The 18443-nt window shown below is 45.8% G+C and overlaps 1 protein-coding gene across 1 annotated transcript in view; it reads left to right on the forward strand.

Annotated features, from left to right (window-relative positions):
• STYXL1 (serine/threonine/tyrosine interacting like 1) overlaps nucleotides 1-18443 on the forward strand; it is a 56118-nt gene that overhangs the window by 20931 nt on the left and 16744 nt on the right. The window contains exons 4-6 of the mRNA XM_019717673.3: nucleotides 4510-4666; nucleotides 9381-9526; nucleotides 15333-15478. Coding sequence (XP_019573232.2) covers nucleotides 4510-4666; nucleotides 9381-9526; nucleotides 15333-15478 — 449 coding nt within the window. The remainder of the gene's footprint in view (nucleotides 1-4509; nucleotides 4667-9380; nucleotides 9527-15332; nucleotides 15479-18443) is intronic.

Consider the following 18443-nt stretch of genomic DNA (forward strand, 5'->3'; position numbering starts at 1 on the left):
GTACACTGGCAGGGTCAGAACCTGGGGCCGCTGGCTACCTTACAGCAGTGGGGGGAGAATGGGAGGTTTCATCCTAGATCCAGGAGATGGCATCTACTTGGACACTTAGCAGCAGAAGCAGGAACCCTCCCCCCCGTGCATCCACCACGAGGGCCTCCCACACTTCTCACACATTCCCTAAGGTGCCCCACCCTGCAGCATGGTCAGCTGCTTCATGAAGCAAATCTTGATTTAACTCATTGACATTCCAGGCACTGTTCCAGACCCTGGGGACAGAAGAGAATGCAAGATGCCCTTAATTCATTGTCACTCTTCTCACAGAGCTTCTGTTCTACTTAGGGAACAGACAGTAAACCATAGAGATGGTTACTATAACCCAAAGATGGCAGGCCCCTCTCTCGCTTTCCATCCCTTCCCTTTTCATCTTCCTTTTTCTCCATTCCAACTTTTTAAAAAGACAGCCTCGCAGCAGTCACCATGCCCCGACTCCTGCAGGGAGGCCCTTTTCTCCACCCCCACAGGGTAGCTTCTCTCTCAAGTCATTGCCAAGCCTGGCAGCCTTCACTCAGGACCCATCGCTGAGCTCTGTAGTCCTGACCACATTATCCGCCCTTGACTTCCGGGTTATCTCTTGCTTCTCTGGTTTCTTCTCTGTCTCTGGTTTAGCTTCACTTTGTCCTTCTTCTAAAGAAAACCACTGCTCTATCCTTGGTCTCCTTTATACCTGTCAGTATACTTCTGTCGACGAAAAACATCCATCCTAAGAGAAAGCTTGTAAGAGTTTATTTGAGCCAAACTGAAGACAGTTGCCAGGAAGCACAATCTCAACAGATTGAGAAAATGCTCCACGAAATGGTGGTTTGCAGCTTATTTTATACATAGGAGCAAAGGAGGAGGGTTACATGAAATCCACTGGCGGTAGATTAAGGGGTGGGAGAAAGCAAAGCGGGGAAAATCTCTGGGGTTGGATAAAAGTACATTGGAGAGACAGGGACTTCTTTCACACAGGTGGGTGCAGCACAGTTAATAGTTCCCATAGGGATGGTAACCAAGGGACAATAATAATAATGAGGGACTCTGTGCTTTCCTGCTCTGGTCCAGAAAAAGGGATTACTGACATTCCAAGGGTACCATCTTAGGTGCAATAAGGCAATAGACAGGCCCACTTAAGGTGAAGACTGACTTTATGAAGGAAGCTTCAGGCTAAAGATGTGACTTCCCGCCATGGCCCACCTTAGTTATGAATTTTGTGTGTGTGTATGTTCACGCCATCTTATGTGGTTATTTTCAGTCTCTTGACCTAGTCAGGTGTAACCTGTGTCCCCTTTTCTGTTCTCACTTTCTTGCTCAGAGGTTTCACCTAAGCTTCCAGCTTTCACTATCCACATGCAGTTAGCTATCTTGTCGATTTTACTTCTAAAATTTTGTCTCACAAAACTCCCACTGCCACCCAGAACTGGGCAGGGAGTGTGGGCCCTGGCTCAAGTGTATTTACAGGACAAGCTTCCCCCAACCCAACCCATCATTATCTGGCGTTTTTTCCCCTCTGGATTTTCAATTCTGCCTCCTCCTCTAGCTCTTAATCCCCATTTCAGACCTTTCTCTGCTTTTACAGACTATTCAGAGCCCCTTGATGAGACATGGCCCTAAGTTTCCAACTCAGCTCTCAAATCTGCATGTTCCTTTGGCTCTGGCAGCACCCTCAACTCTGGAAAAGAGACATTCTCTCTGCCTCAGCCCCTCAGAACCCCTCAGCTAGACTGACACCTCTCCCCTCCCCTCCCCAACGCCTTTGCCAGAAGATTGCAGGGAACCCCCAGCAGGACACAGAGCCCCTCAACTTCAAGGTCTTGCAGGTGTGATTCCACCCCCCCCTCCAACCTCCCCGCTGGCAAGCTTCCCCTCTCCTCTTACACCTCAATAGCCTTCCCCTGCTGTGTGTCCTTGGTTCTAAGATGCATGTACTTTCCTTCATATTTTAACATTTCTGAAATTGAAATATATCTGACAATTGATTTGTTCTTTTAATGTGGCAGTGTCTTTTTCTCCAAAAGCGCATGTGGTAGACATCTGTTGTTTTCTGCCTGGCAACCCCCCCACCCCCTTTTTAGGGGAACTACTCCTTTCCCTGTTCAAACTGTGGGAGTCTAGTGGTGAGCCCTAAAATAGTATCCAGATCCTGGCCACAGTGTTAGGCCATATTTGGGCTAGGAGAAGAAACCTTATCTTGTCTTGCTTTGTACTTTGTACCTGCTGGCTTGTATTTGCCTTAGGCCTGGAGAAGCCGCCTGGAATGTAGAAACCATCTTATCCTAAAAATCATTTTGTCTTGCTTTGTTCTTTGGCTCCTAGGGGCCTGGGTGGTATTTGATCAGTAGGCCTGGGTGGGACTGGGGGTCCAGACAGCGGCCTGGGGCCCAGGATGTGGAACCAGAGGGCTCGGTCACACCCCAAAACACTTTGTTGTGGGAGACGATACAATGAAACCCCCTGAAGCATTGAAGGGGGAACAGCTTCGTTTCTCCCTCCTATAAAACTCCACACCCCTTTTTGCTCGGGCAGGTTATGGTCTTTTCTAACCTGACCTCCCGCAGTTCAAAGATGCCAAATAAATCCTAATAGACCAATTTTGGTCTCCCGCGACTCATTCCTCCGGTGTGCCTAACACATAGTAATTAGACATGGGTCTAGAATGGACACTGAGCAAATCAGAACTGGAATTAGAGAAGGTGGCTCTTTCTATTCTGGTGGTGGAATTTGGAGGATGGGAGTCTGAACAGCGCCCGTGGCCATTGGGCCTCAGGAGGAAGTTGTCTGAGAGGGTGAAGTGAGGGTGCAGGGGTAGAGCAGTGCCTGAGAGAGAGGGCTGGACTTGGGAGCCCTGGTTCAGGTTTTCCTGGGGACCAGTTGCTCCCCACCTTGCCTGAGATATTGTTATATGCCCATAAATCCCTCCTTTAATGTACACTCTTGATTGTAACTGTTGGTAAATCGGTGGTGCATCCTACAACCAGTGGTCCCTTCAGATCTAGGAAACATGGTACGTGTGGTTCCCTGTGAGCACAGCGGAGTGTGTGCTCTGCTCATCATGGTCTCCCTGACGCTCTGCCTGGTCCCTGGCATCCAGGACGTGCTCAGGACCTGTTTGTTGACTCAAATGAATGACTGGAAGCTGTTCCTTCTGCCTGGAACATTCCCTCAGCGTTTGTCCACCTGGCAAATTTCCACTTGCCCTTGCAGTCTTAGCTCAGATGTCTCCTAACTCATGTGCCTTTCTGAGTCCTCCACACCGACGCAGGCATTCCCTCCCCCTTTTATAAAATCTCTGCATTCCAGTCCCTAGCGCAGTGCAAGGTAGGTCCTGAACGAACGTTTATTGAATGAATGTATAGATGTACAGCCACATCTCTCGCTGCTCTCCCGCCTGTTCCAGCCTCTGTGGGCTGCTCCCACCTTTTCCCTTTGCTCATGCTCTTCTTCACACCCACAACCCCACTTTCCTCATCATCACTGTCTAAATCCCGCTGCCCCTCGAGCGCGAGCGGTCTCCTAGTTCACTTAGACACATCAGATTTCTCCCCTTTGAGTCCCAGGGAACCTCCCTGGTCTACACCTTCAGAGCCTGACCTCACGGCCTCTGGTAGATGTGCACTTGTCCTGTCGCCCCCATAGTTTTTCTGTCAGTGCCTCTACGTCAGCAAGACAGGTCATAAGGGACAGAGTCAGGCTCAGATTCCCCTGAGTGGTGAGGGCTTTCAGGAAGCATTGAGAACAAAGAAGGACTAAACTCTCAGCTGCTGCCCAGCCCGGCCTCCCCCAGCTCTAGAATACCTTGTGGGATCCCGGGCAGGTCTGGCTCTGCAAGAGCTCATTCCCTCCTTGGCAGAAGGCACCCATTGTTCCTGCCCTGTGGTCCGCCATCATGGTGCCTTAGCCACTTCCTCACTACTCGGCAGGACCTCATGGACCTGTTTGCCCGTTCCTTCATTTAGCCGTATTTAGGGCCTACCATGTGCTAGGCGGTGTTGTAGAAGCTCAGGATACACCTTACAAAAGGGCAAATGTTCCCGCTCTCACAGAACTTACATTTGAGTTTACAGTCGGCCTCACTGTATCTGCTTGCTTACGACTTCTGCTTATTGCCCTCTGATGGGGGATTTTGGCTTTGGCCCCTGTGGGCAACCACTTCCCGCCTCACCCCACTCCCCAGAGAGAGAGACGATGTGTTAGTTCAGTTGGCAGGTCAGTAGACCAACTGTTCTTTGGCCAGGCACTTATCCCTGGTCCAGTCAGCTGTGGTCATCTTTTCACAGCCCAGGATGTGGGTGTGGAAAAGCCTTATAATTGAGCAGACTTTCTGTCAGGTCTCAGTGCTTCTGTGCCCCTGAATAAAGTCAGGAAAGCGGGCACAGTCCCACCTCTGGCTCCAACCAGTGCTGCTGAATAGGGCATATTTGTTCAGCTGAACCCACCCTCCAACAGGCCTCTCTTGTGGTTTCTTTTCTTTAGAAGGCAGATACATATCTTATCCCAGAGTCTGTGGATCTGGAGTGTGTAGAGTACTGTGTGGTGTATGACAACACCACCAGCCACCTGGAGGCAACCCTGAAAGATGATGATGATGACGATGACGATGATGATGGCAAGTCTGCCGATAGCAGAGAAGGTGGGTTTTTACACTGGCTGCAAGAATAAGAATAAGAATGAACAGCTATTGAACACTTTTGCCACATGCCAGGAACCATGCCAAGTGCTCTACCTGGGTCGACTCGTGCAGTCTGCACAACATCCCTCTGAAGACCTGGGAAGGCGCTGAGAGTTTTCCTCTCTTGCAAGATGACAAGTGAGCCTGCCACAGTTTCATGGATGCTGGCCGAAGACAGGCAGCCCCGGGTCAGGGACAAAGAACTTTATCACTCACAGCAGTCGAAGTAGCCAGAATGTCATCATTTTCCTGCGCTGGTGCCCCCAACCCCAGTGACATGAAGAGGGCCAAGTACAACTCTCCACATAGTACATTGTATTATAGGAAAAAACTCTGAGCTTAGGGGACCTGAATTTTTAATAATGGTCAGAAAGCCTGCCCATCCTTGGTTGGTTTTACAAATATCTTTGAAAAGCTAGTGCCTTTGTTCAAAGGACATATAGAAATGCGAGAGATCATGGAGAATTGTTTCCTAATACGTAACATCCCCAATTTATACACAGGAAAATTGGGGCCCAGAAAGGCAAAGTAACTTGCCCAAGGTTCCACTCCTAGTGAATTAGTTACCTGTTGCCACACAGCAGATTACCCCCAAACTCAGTAGCTTAAATAACAAATATTACTTATCTCATAGTTTCTGTGGGTCCAGAATTCCAGAACAGCTCAGCTGGAAGGGTCTGATATTGTCTGTCCTGAGATTGTAGTCAAGATGTCAGCCGGAGCTGCTGTCATCTGAAAGTCTGACTCGGCCAGGACGATCTGTATCAAAGATGACTCACTCACATGGTGAGTGCCAGGAGGCCTCAGTTTCACACTGGCCGTGGCAGGACATCTCAGTTCCTTGCCACAAGGACCTCTTCGTAGGACTGCTTACATGGCCTCACAGCATGGCAGCTGGTTTCCCCCAGAGCCCGTGATCTAAGAAAGAGGGAGAGAAATGGAAAGCCACACACCTTTTATGACTTAGTCTCGGGGCTGATACAATTACTTCTGTCACATTCTAGTCATGAAAAGGAAGTCACTGAGTATAGTCTACCCTCAAGGGGAGGGGAATTGGACTCAACCTTTTAAAGGGAGGCATTTGAAAGAATTTTTAGACTTTTGAAAAATCACCATGCCTAGTAAGTGGTGGGGCCAGTATTCAAACCCAGGCAGTTTGGCTCTGTCCAATCTTTTAAGGCCTGGGTGGTGATGTTGAAGATCAAGGCACAGTCAGTCCAGCCCCAAGCTGGAGCATTAAACTGTGGTCGGTTCTAATGTGCTTCACTGAGGCTCCACAGCGTTCTCCATTCAGCTCCTGCTTTGGGCTTCCCACCCCTGGCCGTTGGCATGGGGGCTCTGCTGTGTGTGGTTCAGTCACTGATATGTGTGATGATTCCATGGGCTGGAACATTCACAGCAACGGTCACTGGGTGGCACTAGGCGTCCACCTTGAATCAAACCAGTCTTCCCAGGAGGTTCTTAGCCAGGAAATCATCCCTCTTCCCCAAGCTCATTCTGCTGGGCTCTGGTCTGCAATCCTAGGATTGTGGGCTGCACCCTGAAACTCTAGGAACCCCCTCTGCATTCTATAAATGACCTCACTGTGCTATGGAGCCCCATTCTCACTGGGTAGGAAAGCACAATCACAACACAACAAAAATCAAAAGCACACACATGCACACACCTTGCCCACTCAAGGCGACTTTCCCCCTTTGAAGTGGCATTTTTCAGGTAAATGCAGAGTCTTTTGTAAAAGACCATTTCAAGGGTTCTCTCACCACCCCTTCTCCTTTCCACTGGTAAGCTCCCACCTCCATGATCCCCAAGGAGATCTGGGCGTGGGGCGAGCCTTCATCACATCCTAGAAGCAGGTGTCAGTCTCTGTGTAGTTCTTTCCTTCTGGCCTCTGGTTGAGGTGCAATCAGCCTGTGTGGCCTTTGGCCATATACCTTTGTCCTTGCTGTGCCTGTGGCCAAAATGTCCATGTCTAGTGTAAGTCAGGAGAGGCCCCCTCCACCCTGGCAGTGTGTGGCGATGGCTCCTGGGGCACTCAGCCCTGTGCCCTCCTACGTAGGCTGCCCTGGCCTTCCACACATACTCCTGGTCCCCAGGCCTGCTCTTGCTTCCCTTGTTTCCAGCATTAGGTTAACCACTCCCCACCTCTGCTTTGGGGGTCTCAGGATCCTAGTGGGAAATGGGGCGCAAGCTGTTTGTAGTCCCCTCCCCCACCCCCAGCCAGTATGCTTCTACCCCCTCAGCTATGTGTCTTCTTAGGAATCCAGGAAGTATCTTGCCTTGTCTTGACCTCTGGGACCCTCTCTCCAAGCTGCTTTTTGCATGCAGAGGGAAGCCCCCTTCTTGTATTTCCCTGCTGTGAAGTCACCCTTCCTTGCAACACATGGGTTATAGACCACCACGCTGGGATAATGTGTAGGTGGAGTTCCCTGGGCCGGGACATTCACACCAACTGTGAAGGGAAGCTTTGAGACTGTTGGAATTCCTTTTCTCCTTCCTCAAGGAAGCCTGACTTTCAAAATAATTGTTTGGCTAAGGACCTCAAACAATTTAACTTAAATCTCAGGCTGAGAGGTGGTCACCCCCATCCCCAGATCAAAGTGTGAGAAACCTCATGTCAACTGAGAACTCAGGATTAACAGGAATAGAAATGAACGAATTTAATGTTTTAAAAATATTAACCCCATTGCATCCTTGGCTGGATAACTTAGGCCCTGGGGTGGTCTCCTGGTTGAATCTCTAATTGTCCCCTGGTAACTGGCGTTCTCCCCGCTCTGACCCCATCGCCCCTGCTCATGAATAAACATCCAGTAGGTCTGTAACATTGAAGGGGGAACAGCCATCTGGTTTAAAGGCTGTAGCTCCCCTCTCACTCCCTGGGGCCTGTGACCTGCGCAGTCATTCTCAGTCTCTTGCTTAAGAGGGAAATGGGGCTGTGAGACCCTGGGAGACTCAGCTCTCTGGCTTCCAAGCCAGGCCCTCAAGGGTGGTTTTTGGCTTCTGTCTCGCCAGCTACAGGTTCTCTCCTGGCCTGGCTGTCGTCTGTAGGCTCTTGCTCCAAATACTGTTTCTCCAGACGGGTTTAAGGCCACTTACATCCTTAGTAGCCCCTGCTGGAATTGGCCTTCTCTCCTTAGACGAAGGTTCAATGTAGGTGTCAGAGTTCATGCCCTTCCCGGCTCCTTTTAACCTGCTCTCCAGAGTCTGCTACACAGCATTTCTCTTTAGGAGTCAGATCCTGCTCTCAGGATATCTCGGCATTGCCTTCGTTATGTAGATTTCCTATCATATATCTAATTTACATACAGTCTAATATAATAGTAATTCTACAGCTCAATGAAGGCGTTTTAGAATAAATTATTGTCAGAACCATGAGCTATCACTTCAGACCCACTAGGATGGCCATAATAAAAAAGACAGATAATAACAAGTGTTGACGAGGATGTAGAGACATTGGAACACTCATACGCCGCTGATCGGAATGTAAAATGGTGCAGTCACTGTGGAAAACAGTTTGGCGTTTTCCTCAGAAGTTAAATGTAGAGTTATTGTATGTTCCTGCAATTTCACTCCTAGGTATGTACCCAAGAGAAATGAAAGCGCACACACAAGATCTTGCACATGAGCGTTCACAGCAGCATTATTTACAACAGCCCCAAATGGAAACAACACAAATGTCCATCAACAGATGAATGGATAAACAACAAGTGGGGTATATCCACACAATAGAATGTTATTCAGCCATAAAAAGGAACAGGGTACTGATACATGCTGCAACATAGATGAACTTTGAAAACATGCTAAGTGAAAGAAGTCAGACATAGATGCCACGTAATGTATGATTCCATGTACATGAAAGGTTCAGAATAGGTAACTTCATAGAGAGAAATGAGAGTAGTGATTGCCAAGAGCTGGGCGTTTATGGGGGAAATGAGAGTGAAACCCTCTAACTGGCACAGGATTTCTTTTTGGGGTGATGGAAATGTTCTGGAATTGATTGTGGTGATAGTTACACAACTCTGACTTACTACACAGGAGGGGGGGCAGTGTGAGGGGAGGACGGTGGGCTCGGTTTAGACATGTTCACTTCAGATATCTGTGACTATACTAAAAACCATTGAATGGTACACTCTAAATAGGAGAATTGTATGGTATACAACATGTGGCACACAACACACACACACACACACAGAATATATATATATATATATATATATATATATATATATATATATATATATATATACACATTATATACAGAGGGTGCCAGAAAAATGTATACACATTTTAAGAAAGGAAAAGTTTATTGACATTGTAGTACTCAATATATACCGACAACAAGAGACGAATACAAGTCACGTCTGACGTCTGCAATTACAAGAGGTGCTCACAGTGGTTACCATCAGCGTCCAGACACTTTTGATTACGGTGAACTACTGCTTGGGCAACGCTGACCTGTGTCCACTTGTACACATTTTGTTGGCACCCTGGTATGTATTCACAGAAAAACAGAGATTAACTTTCTTGGTGGTAAGTGGCTTTTTACATGTTAATTGTAACACTCATCTTTATTTATATTTGCTCCAGCTTCCTAGAGAATTGCTTTTCAGAATAAAGCAGCCATCTACTGAAGCTTTAGACAAATGAGGACACTCATTTCTTTGGTCTCCATTCTTAGAACTGGTGGCCGGAGCTGCCATTGAGTGTGGCAGAGCCATGACCCACCTCACCCGCCACCCTATCCGTATCCTGAAAGGGGGTTATGAGCGCTTCTCAGCCATATACCACTTCTTTCGGACGCAGAAAATCATCTGGATGCCTCAGGTAAGAGAGCGTGCTGAGCACAGGTGGGCTTGGATGGGAGCACGACCCTCCTCTGAGGACCCCGAAGCGGGTGGGGGTGGGGCGTGGCGGGGGAGGCAGAGTGGGAAGACGAAGAGGAGGAGATGGACATCATGGAAAAGATGGAAGAAATTTTGAAGACAGGGCTTGGGAAATGAACTCAGGGTATCCAGGAGGTCCCTGCCAAGACGGTGAATGTAGAATTGTCAGATGTGGGCAGAAGCCGGCATGGTGTTTAAGAGATGGGGTCCTTTCAGAAGGCAGGGTCCCAGGGGAGTTCTGGATGGTGGGCTGTACATAGTCAAAAGGCCGGGAGGGGTGTCATGATTCAAGGATCCCTGGCCATTCTTAGCTGTTTAGGTCCAGAGGATACAGAAAGGGTGAGAAAGCAGTCCCTGCCTCTGAGAAGTTCTTGTCTAGTGGGGAGACAGAGGTGTGGCCAAGGGCGCAGCAGGTGTATGGAGCCCAGGAGAGAGACCTCCTCTGGGAGCCAAACCTGAGGGAGGAGGAGCTTGTGAGGAAGAGGGGTGAGGGCGTAGAAAGCAAGCTTTGGGTGGCAGTGACTGGCAGGCAGGGACTGGTCCCTGGGGGGCACTGTGGGCGGCAGGTTTATTGAAGAATCTGACTGCAATGGGATGTAAACATGCCGGGCCTTCATGTTTTCCAACAGTTGCCTTTAGCTGTGCCTTCATCCTTGCCCTTACCCGAGCCTTGGGCAGATTTCATAGTTTCTGGCCACTTTTAGTGATGAAAACTTTAACCTAGTCATATTATAAAACAATGGGGTGGGGGAATGTGCGTATTAACTGGATATTTGATGATAGTAAGGAATTATTATTATATTTCTTTAGGTTCTGATGAATTATTATGGCTATGTTTTAAAAAATATGAGTCCATATCTTTTAGAGATACATAATGAAATATTTATGGGTAAAATAATATGATATCTGGAATTTCCTTCAAAATAATCCAGTGTGGGTTGGGCAGTCAGTATAGACGAAACAAAATTGGCCTTTAGTTGATAATGTTTGCAGAGGGGTGATAGGTCCTGTGGTTTATTACACTGTTCTATCTACTTCTGTGTATTTTTGAAATATTTTTTTAAAAGGGAGTAAGAACAATCAGTCCAGTCCAGGCTAGGCTAGATTAACATTCTGGTCTCAAACCAAATCTCATCTCTTTCCGTCCCTGGGGCTGGGCAGCCTGGGGTTTGCCGGGGCTGGGAGTGGGGAGGGTGTGGGTTAGCTCCCAGGACACCCCTCTCTTCCCCCTTCAGGGCCGGGCCCCCTGTGGTGCTGAGGGCCCAGAGTGGGGCCTGGCTTGTGTGCTTGGCTGCTGTCAGAGGTGGGGAAGTCCTTCTTGCTTGGGCCTGATTCTCTTCCCTTCCCTTGGGAGCCCGTGACCCCACCCATCCATGCATCCATACTCCACCTGAATCCTGGAACGAGCCCCGAGGGAGTGTGGTGATGGGCAAAGAGGCCCAGGCAGACCTCACTGCAGCCCCTCCTTGCCTTGCTGACTTGGCAGCTCACATCAGCCTGTGTGAAAAGGTGAGGACTCATGTCTGAGGTCTTAACCGTTCCCAAATCCGGGGTCCTTGTGTCAAGCTCATCAAAGGACCACCTCCTCTCCTTCCACTGAGGTAACCACACTGTGATTTTCAGCTCAAGGAGCGGATGGTCTCCCCATCCTGCAGGCACTCCTCCTCCTTCCTAGAAGAGCACCCCTTACTGGATTTGCAGTGTTTGAGGGAGTATTTCTCTTCAAACATCACATTGCTGATAACTCATTGCTCCCACCTTTTAAAGCTTCATTAAGGTAGAATTGTCATAGGAATAACTATACATATTTAAAATGTACAATTTGGTCCATTCGATATGTGTATACATGTGTGACTTGCCTCACCCCCAGTCTTATGTAGATTGGGAAGACGGGTGGGGTGGTGGCTGGTGGTAGCTAGCAGGGCTTGGGTGGGTGAGTTCTACCCTAGTTGTGTGTGGCCCTCTCTAGAATGTAGGTGCCTACTCTTTGCCTCTTCCTGCCTTGTTACTAATTTAGGAGTGAGAGTTAAAGCCCCCTCCCTTCCTGTAAAGCAGGGGTGTTCTTACTGTTCCCCAAGGAACTCCTTCTATGAGTGGAGATGGTGTCATAGATTCTGGGCTCTGAGACTGCTCCTCTGCCTTAGACAGAGTGATTTATCATTTCCTGTTCTATATGTGGCATCCCTAAAATAAGATTTCATCTTGAGCAAAACGGTTCTGTGGCTAAAAGAAGAGTGAAAGCCACACTAGAGAGAGATGATGGTGAGTCACGGAATGGTTTGCAGTTGAGGGGTGGCATGGTCAGCTTTCCCTTAGAAAGATCAACTCTAGTTGCAGTACAGAGAGCAGATTAATGGGGACAGGGAGGATTTGGGGAGACCTAGTAGTTGGTAGGGATGGAGAGGAGACAACAGATTTAAGAAATGCTTAGGCAGTGGCATGGATTAGTGTGGGTTGGTACAGGAAAGGGAGGAATCCAGAATAATGCCCTGGTCTAGGTGTGGGTGACAGGTGGCCTGTGATGTGGCCCACTGAGGTGGCGGACACAGGAGGAGGAGGCAGTGTGAGAGGAAGGCAATGGGCTCAGTTTAGACACGTTCATTTCAGATACCTGTTTCTTTTACGTTTGTCGATGTGGCTGTCACCATTGTGTCATCTAGAATGAACATGGGCTTGCCCTTTCCAGCAAAGCATGTTTTCATCCATACACACCCTTCCCCCTGCGGCCCGTACAATCACAGGAAAGGAGGCTGGTTTGAAGGCAGCAGGAGGAGAGTTGAGAGATTTGTGATGGGTGTTTAGTGAGGATGGCACTCGGAGGGTTTCATTCGGCTCCAGCAGGCTGAGCATCCTGCCGAGGCCATCCTGCGCTCTGAGGCTTTGGGTCACATCTGCACGTAGGGGGCTGCCTGCAGGGAAAAGGATCAGGAGTCTCTTTCGCAGACTTGAGGATTGGCTCAGCCTGGTGTCTGTTCTTTGATGGATGGAGGCTTTTGAGGCTGCCAGCTTGGGAGGAAAGTGAATTGGACGTGTGTTCCCTGGGAGGGGAGATGTGCTGCGGTCACAGTGCTGTGAAGGACGCAGGGGACAGCAGAGTAGCGTGAGGTACTTAGGATGTTATTTCTGAGTCAGACTTGGAGCCAGAGGAGTTTTTAGAACTGGGTTCGACCTTTGAAATTACATAGGTCAGCATTTCCCATGGAATACTGATGGAAAAAAATATCACCTAAACAGAGAGATCGTATTAGAAACATCAGTTTATACTGATGGTGGTAGTGGATTTCTTTTTTTCTTTTTTTTTTTGAGGTTTTGCCTAGATTTTATTTTACTGAATATCACAAGTAGATTTGTAATTCATGCCAACAATAACGATGTAGCCACAGTTTTACGACAAACATCTGAGCTACATGAGTTCAGCCCAAGGAACCATTAGGAAGATTTTCACCGGCTCTCAGTTCCCCGGAAGCTGGTGAAAACAATCTTTGAAGTCTTTGAAAACAATCTTCGACTGGCATGATTTTCTGGCTGTTTTAAAACTTATTTATAAAATTAGTCTTATTACTTGATGATAATTTTTTCTAACAACCTGATTGGTGCTCTAATAATCTTTCCTTGGAACAATCAGATTTTATAGTTCCCTCCACCAGCTTTATTGAGAGGTAATGGACATATAATATTGTGTACATTTAAGTTGTACAACATGATGATTTGATATATGTATATATTGTGAAATGATTACACTCATCACCTCACAAAATTACATTTTTGTGTGTGTGGTGAGAACATTTAAGATCTACTCTTATCAATTTTCAAGTATATAATATAGCATTGCTAACTGTAGTCACCAGGCTGTGTATCAGACCCCGGAACTTACTCACCTTATACCCGGAAGTCTGTGCCCTTCGACCAGCATCTCCCCACTGCCTCCTGCCTCCCAGCTCCTGGCAACCACCACTATACATTCTGTTCCTATGAGTTTGGCTTTTTAGTGTCCATATATAAGTGAGATCATGCAATATTTGTCTTTCTCTGTCTGGCTTATTTTACTTAGCATAATGACCTCAAGGCGCATCTATGTTGTCACCAACATAGATTTCCTTCTTTTTTGCAGTCGAATAATATTCCATTATAGACACAGGAATATGAAAAGTCGGACAATTAAGTTTGTAAACTCTCTACTGTACTTACACGGCGGAAAGTTCATGAACTTAATTGTTGGGGTGAGTGTGTGTGTGTGTGTGTGTGTGCGCGCGCGCACGCGTGCCACATTTTCTTTGTCCACTCATCCATTGATGAACACTTAGGTTGTTCCTATCTCTTGGCTATAGTGGCTAATGCTCCAGGGAGTGTGGGGGTACAGATATCTCTTCATGATAGTGATTTTGTTTCCTTTGGATAAATACTCAGAAGTAGGATTACTAGACTATATGTTCCATCTTTTTTTTTTTTTTTTTTTTAAAAAAACACAGTTTAATTTCTTTCTTTTTTTAAAAAATTTTTATTAGGGAATGTTGGGGAACAGTGTGTTTCTCGAGGGCCCATCAGCTCCAAGTCGTTGTCCTTCAATCTAGTAGTGGAGGGCGCAGCTCAGCTCCAAGTCCAGTCGCCATTTTCAATCTTAGTTGCAGGGAGCACAGCCCACCATCCCATGTGGGAATTGAACCAGCAATCTTGTTGTTGAGAGCTCGATCTTGTTGTTGAGAGCTCGCGCTGTAACCAACTGAGCCATTCTGCTGTCCCTCCGGAAGCTCAGCGGCAGCTCATTGTCTTCAATCTAATTGTGGAGGGCGCAGCTCACTGGCCCATGTGGGACTCAAACCTGCAACCCTGTTGTTCAGAGCTCACGCTCTAACCAACTGAGCCATTCGGCCACCCCAGTAGTTCCATTTTTAATTTTTTAGGAACCTCCATGCTATTTTCCATAGTGGCTGTAGTTAGTGGATTTCTTTACTGCCAGATTTCTTTGAGCCTTTCATTGCTAATGTCCACTGTGAGTTTCTAAGAGGGGAATATCACAGGTACTGCTTCCCATATATACTTGGTTCTCTGAACCCTTTTTTCACAGTGTGTTGTGAGGGACCAGTGTTTCTTTGAACACGCTTTGGGAAATATAGAAATAATGCTTCTCTTTGTTTTTCAAAGAAACCAAAATATTTCTTCTTATAACTTTGGACCTGGAATTCAGTAAGCTTCCATTTAAGTGGTACCCTGCTCTCCCTGCCTCTCTATCAGAAGTCATCGGAACTTTATCAGAATTCACTTCCTCATGGCAAATAGTCTCCTGTGAAAGATTCTTGGTTTTATTTTTAAATGTATTTTAAATTCTTGTGGCCTCCAACTGTAATAAAAGGGCTGTCCTGCCCGCAGCTGGACATACCCTGGGTTTATGCAGTTGTTGGCCATCGGGTATCAGACTTCAATTTTTGTGCACCTGGCCGAATGCAAACAGGTGCCGTGGAGGGAAGTGGGGCGTCAGTGTTCAGATTCAGCGTGCTGTACCGTGATGCTATGGCTCAGTCCTTCTAATTCCTCATGCACATTGTTACTTGCCAATATCTTTGAATGCCTAGATCTCAGTGTTATTTACTGTCTTGGATTATCTTTCCAAGCCTGTTTGCTGAGCCACATTTCAAGAGACAAACAAACAAACAAACAAAAAAAAAGCAAAACAGCAACAAAAATCCCAAATGAAAACAACTTCTTCCCTGGGGAATATTTATAGCAGCCTTTCTCTTTCCCCACCTCAGGAACTGGATGAATTTCAGCCATACCCTGTTGAAATAGTGCCAGGTAAGATCTACCTGGGCAATTTCGTGCAAGCCTGCAACCCTAAAATCCAGAAAGATTTGAAAATCAAAGCACATGTCAACATCTCCATGGAGACAGGGCCTTTGTAAGTAGAAATACTATTGATGTTTTTAATGTTAAGTATCATTTGTGTTTACAAGATTCCTAGTGCCAATCGTTTATAGAGTTGAAAAGTCTCTTAGAAGTCAGCACACGCTGGAGCAGGGTCTGTATTTACCTTTACCTGTTCCTGGGCTATAGTCTGTTTCTCGGCTTGGCCATGATATTCTCTGCCCCAACAGAGACCCCATACTCGCCCTTTAAATCTCACCAAAAGTAATGCTTTCCTGGTATTGATCATTACAGTACAGTGCATCCTATTCTACCCTGCTTTGCCTATCTCAGGCCCTCGGAGTAATGAACCCTGTCTTTTCAGGCTGCTGTAACGGATACCATAGACTGGTGGCTTATAAAGATCAGAAATTTCTTCTCATGGTGTGGAGGTGGGGAAATCCAAGATCACAGGGCCGGATTTGGTGCTTGCTTTCTGGTTCACAGATAGCTGGGTTTTCACTACGTCTTCACATGGTGGAAGGGGCGGGGAGCTCTCTGGGCCTTCTTAATAAGGGCACTAATCCCATTCCGGAGACTTCATCCTCACAACTAGATTTATAATCCTGCCTTAAACAACTGAAAAAAATAGCCAAACGAAACATCTAAAACAAGGGTTTTCAGATAATGGCCAACAACTGCGTAGGACAGTGATGCCTGAGAGGGGGGAGCTCCACCATCAATTCAGCTTATTTCATGGAGGTTGCTTACAGGTCACACAGTACAGGAAGGGGGCCAAAGCAGATCCTGGTGTTCTTTCTGAGTTTACAGAGTTAGGAATCCAGAGGTCATTTGGCTAGAATTTTCAGGAGAGACCTGCGTGGAGAATAGAAAGCTGAATGTAAAGAAAGCTCTGGACACCTGCAGAGAGTCCCCCAGTGTCTACAGCTGAGTACTTATCACCACATGCATGTGAGGAAACTACTCAAGGCTGGAAGAAAAACCAATAGAAATGAATAGACAGCACAATCCCCAGAGATGATGTGTACTTTGTGTTTCAAGTCAGAGTAGACAGAACTCACAATATACAGGGCATCAAAGAGAGTACTCAGGAGAGTATTGTCTCAGTAGTGAGGGAAAACTAGCCATAGGTTAGGAATTAAAAATACAATGTCTGAGGTGAAAAATATACTGGATGGAATTAATAGCAGATTAGACACCACAGAAGAAAAGAATCTGAAGATATAACAATAGAAAGTATCCAAAATGAAACACTTGAAGGCTTAAAAAACAAACAAACAAAAAAACAGAACTTCAATGAGATTGAGACAGTTTCATGTGGCCTAACATATATGTAATTGGAATTTGCAAAGGAGAGGAAAGTGGGGAGACAGAAAACATATTTAAAGAAATAATGGCCAAAATATTTCCAAATTTGATTAACAAAATCTATAAATTCTGTTGAGATCCAAGAATCTCAACAGAACTAAAGCATAAAAAACATGAAGAAAACCACAGCAAAGTACTTAATATCAATGAAAAAGAGAAAATCTTAAAAGTAACTAGAGAAAACAAAGATATATTACATACTAAGGAACAATGATAAGGTTGGTAGCAAACTTCATATTAGAAACAATGAAAATGAGAAAACTGTGAAGTACTGAAGGAAAAAAACTACTGTCAATCTAGAAATATAACCAGTGAAAATATTTTTTTTTTTTTTTTTTTTTTTTATTGGGGAAGGGGAACAGGGCTTTATTGGGGAACAGTGTGCACTTTCAGGACATTTCTCCAAGTCAAGTTGTTGTCCTTTCAATCTTAGTTGTGGAGGGTGCTGTTCAGCTTCAAGTTGTTCTTTCAGTCTTAGTTGTGGAGGGCGCAGCTCAGCTCCAGGTCCAGTTGCCGTTGCTAGTTGCAGGGGGCGCAGCCCACCATCCCTTGCGGGAGTTGAACTGGCAACCTTGTGGTTGAGAGGACATGCTCAACCAACTGAGCCATCCGGGAGCTCAGCTCAAGGTGCCATGTTCAATTTTAGTTGCAGGGGGCGCTGCCCACCATCCCTTGCGGGACTCGAGGAATTGAACTGGCAACCTTGTGGTTGAGAGCCCACTGGCCCATGTGGGAATCGAACCGGCAGCCTTCAGAGTTAGGAGCACGGAGCTCTAACTGCCTGAGCCACCGGGCCGGCCCTGAAAATATCTTTTAAAAGTGAAGGGAAATACTTTTCCAGGCATACAGAAGTTGAAAAAATTCATGATTAATAAATGTGCACTACAAAAAAGTATTAAATGAAGTCTTTCAGGCAAAAGTAAAACAATACCAGATGGAAATCTGAATCTATACAAAAAGAATCAAAATCACCAGAAATGCTAATTATGTAAAAAACTGTCTCCTTGTTTTTAAATCTCTTCAAAATATAATTATTTAAAGAAAAAATAATGTATATATTATTTATAAAGAAAAAATAACAATGTATTTTAAGATTATAACATATGTAGAAGTAATGTGTATGCCCACAATTTACTAAGGCAGGAAGAGGGAAAACAGAAGTATACACTTATTTATAAGATTCTTACTCTGTTTACATGAAGTGGTGTAATGTCACTTGAAGGGAGACCATAATAAGTTAACGATATATTCTATAAACTCTAAAGCAACCACCAAAAAAATAGAACAAAACAAAAATAAATCAAAGTAATGTAACTAATAAGACAACAAGAGAGATAAATGGAGTCATATAAAAATTCAATCCAAAAGACAGAAAAAGAGGAAAAAGGGAGCAAAGAAGAGATGGGACCAGTAGAAAACAAATAGCAAGATGATAGATTCAAACTCAATCATATCAAAGTGCAAGTGGTCTAAATATTCCAATTAAAGGCAGAGTTTGTAGGCTGTCTACAAGAAATGTACTTTAAATTTAAAGACAAAGATGGGTTAAAACCAAATGGATGGAATAAGATATTCCAGGCTAAGACTAATTTTTTTAAAAAAAGAACTTCTGAGTGGCTATATTATTATTA

This window comes from Rhinolophus sinicus, chromosome 3, assembly GCF_057876585.1.
Source record: "Rhinolophus sinicus isolate RSI-liver-muscle chromosome 3, RSI-T2T, whole genome shotgun sequence".
NCBI classification, from domain to species: Eukaryota; Metazoa; Chordata; class Mammalia; order Chiroptera; family Rhinolophidae; genus Rhinolophus; species Rhinolophus sinicus.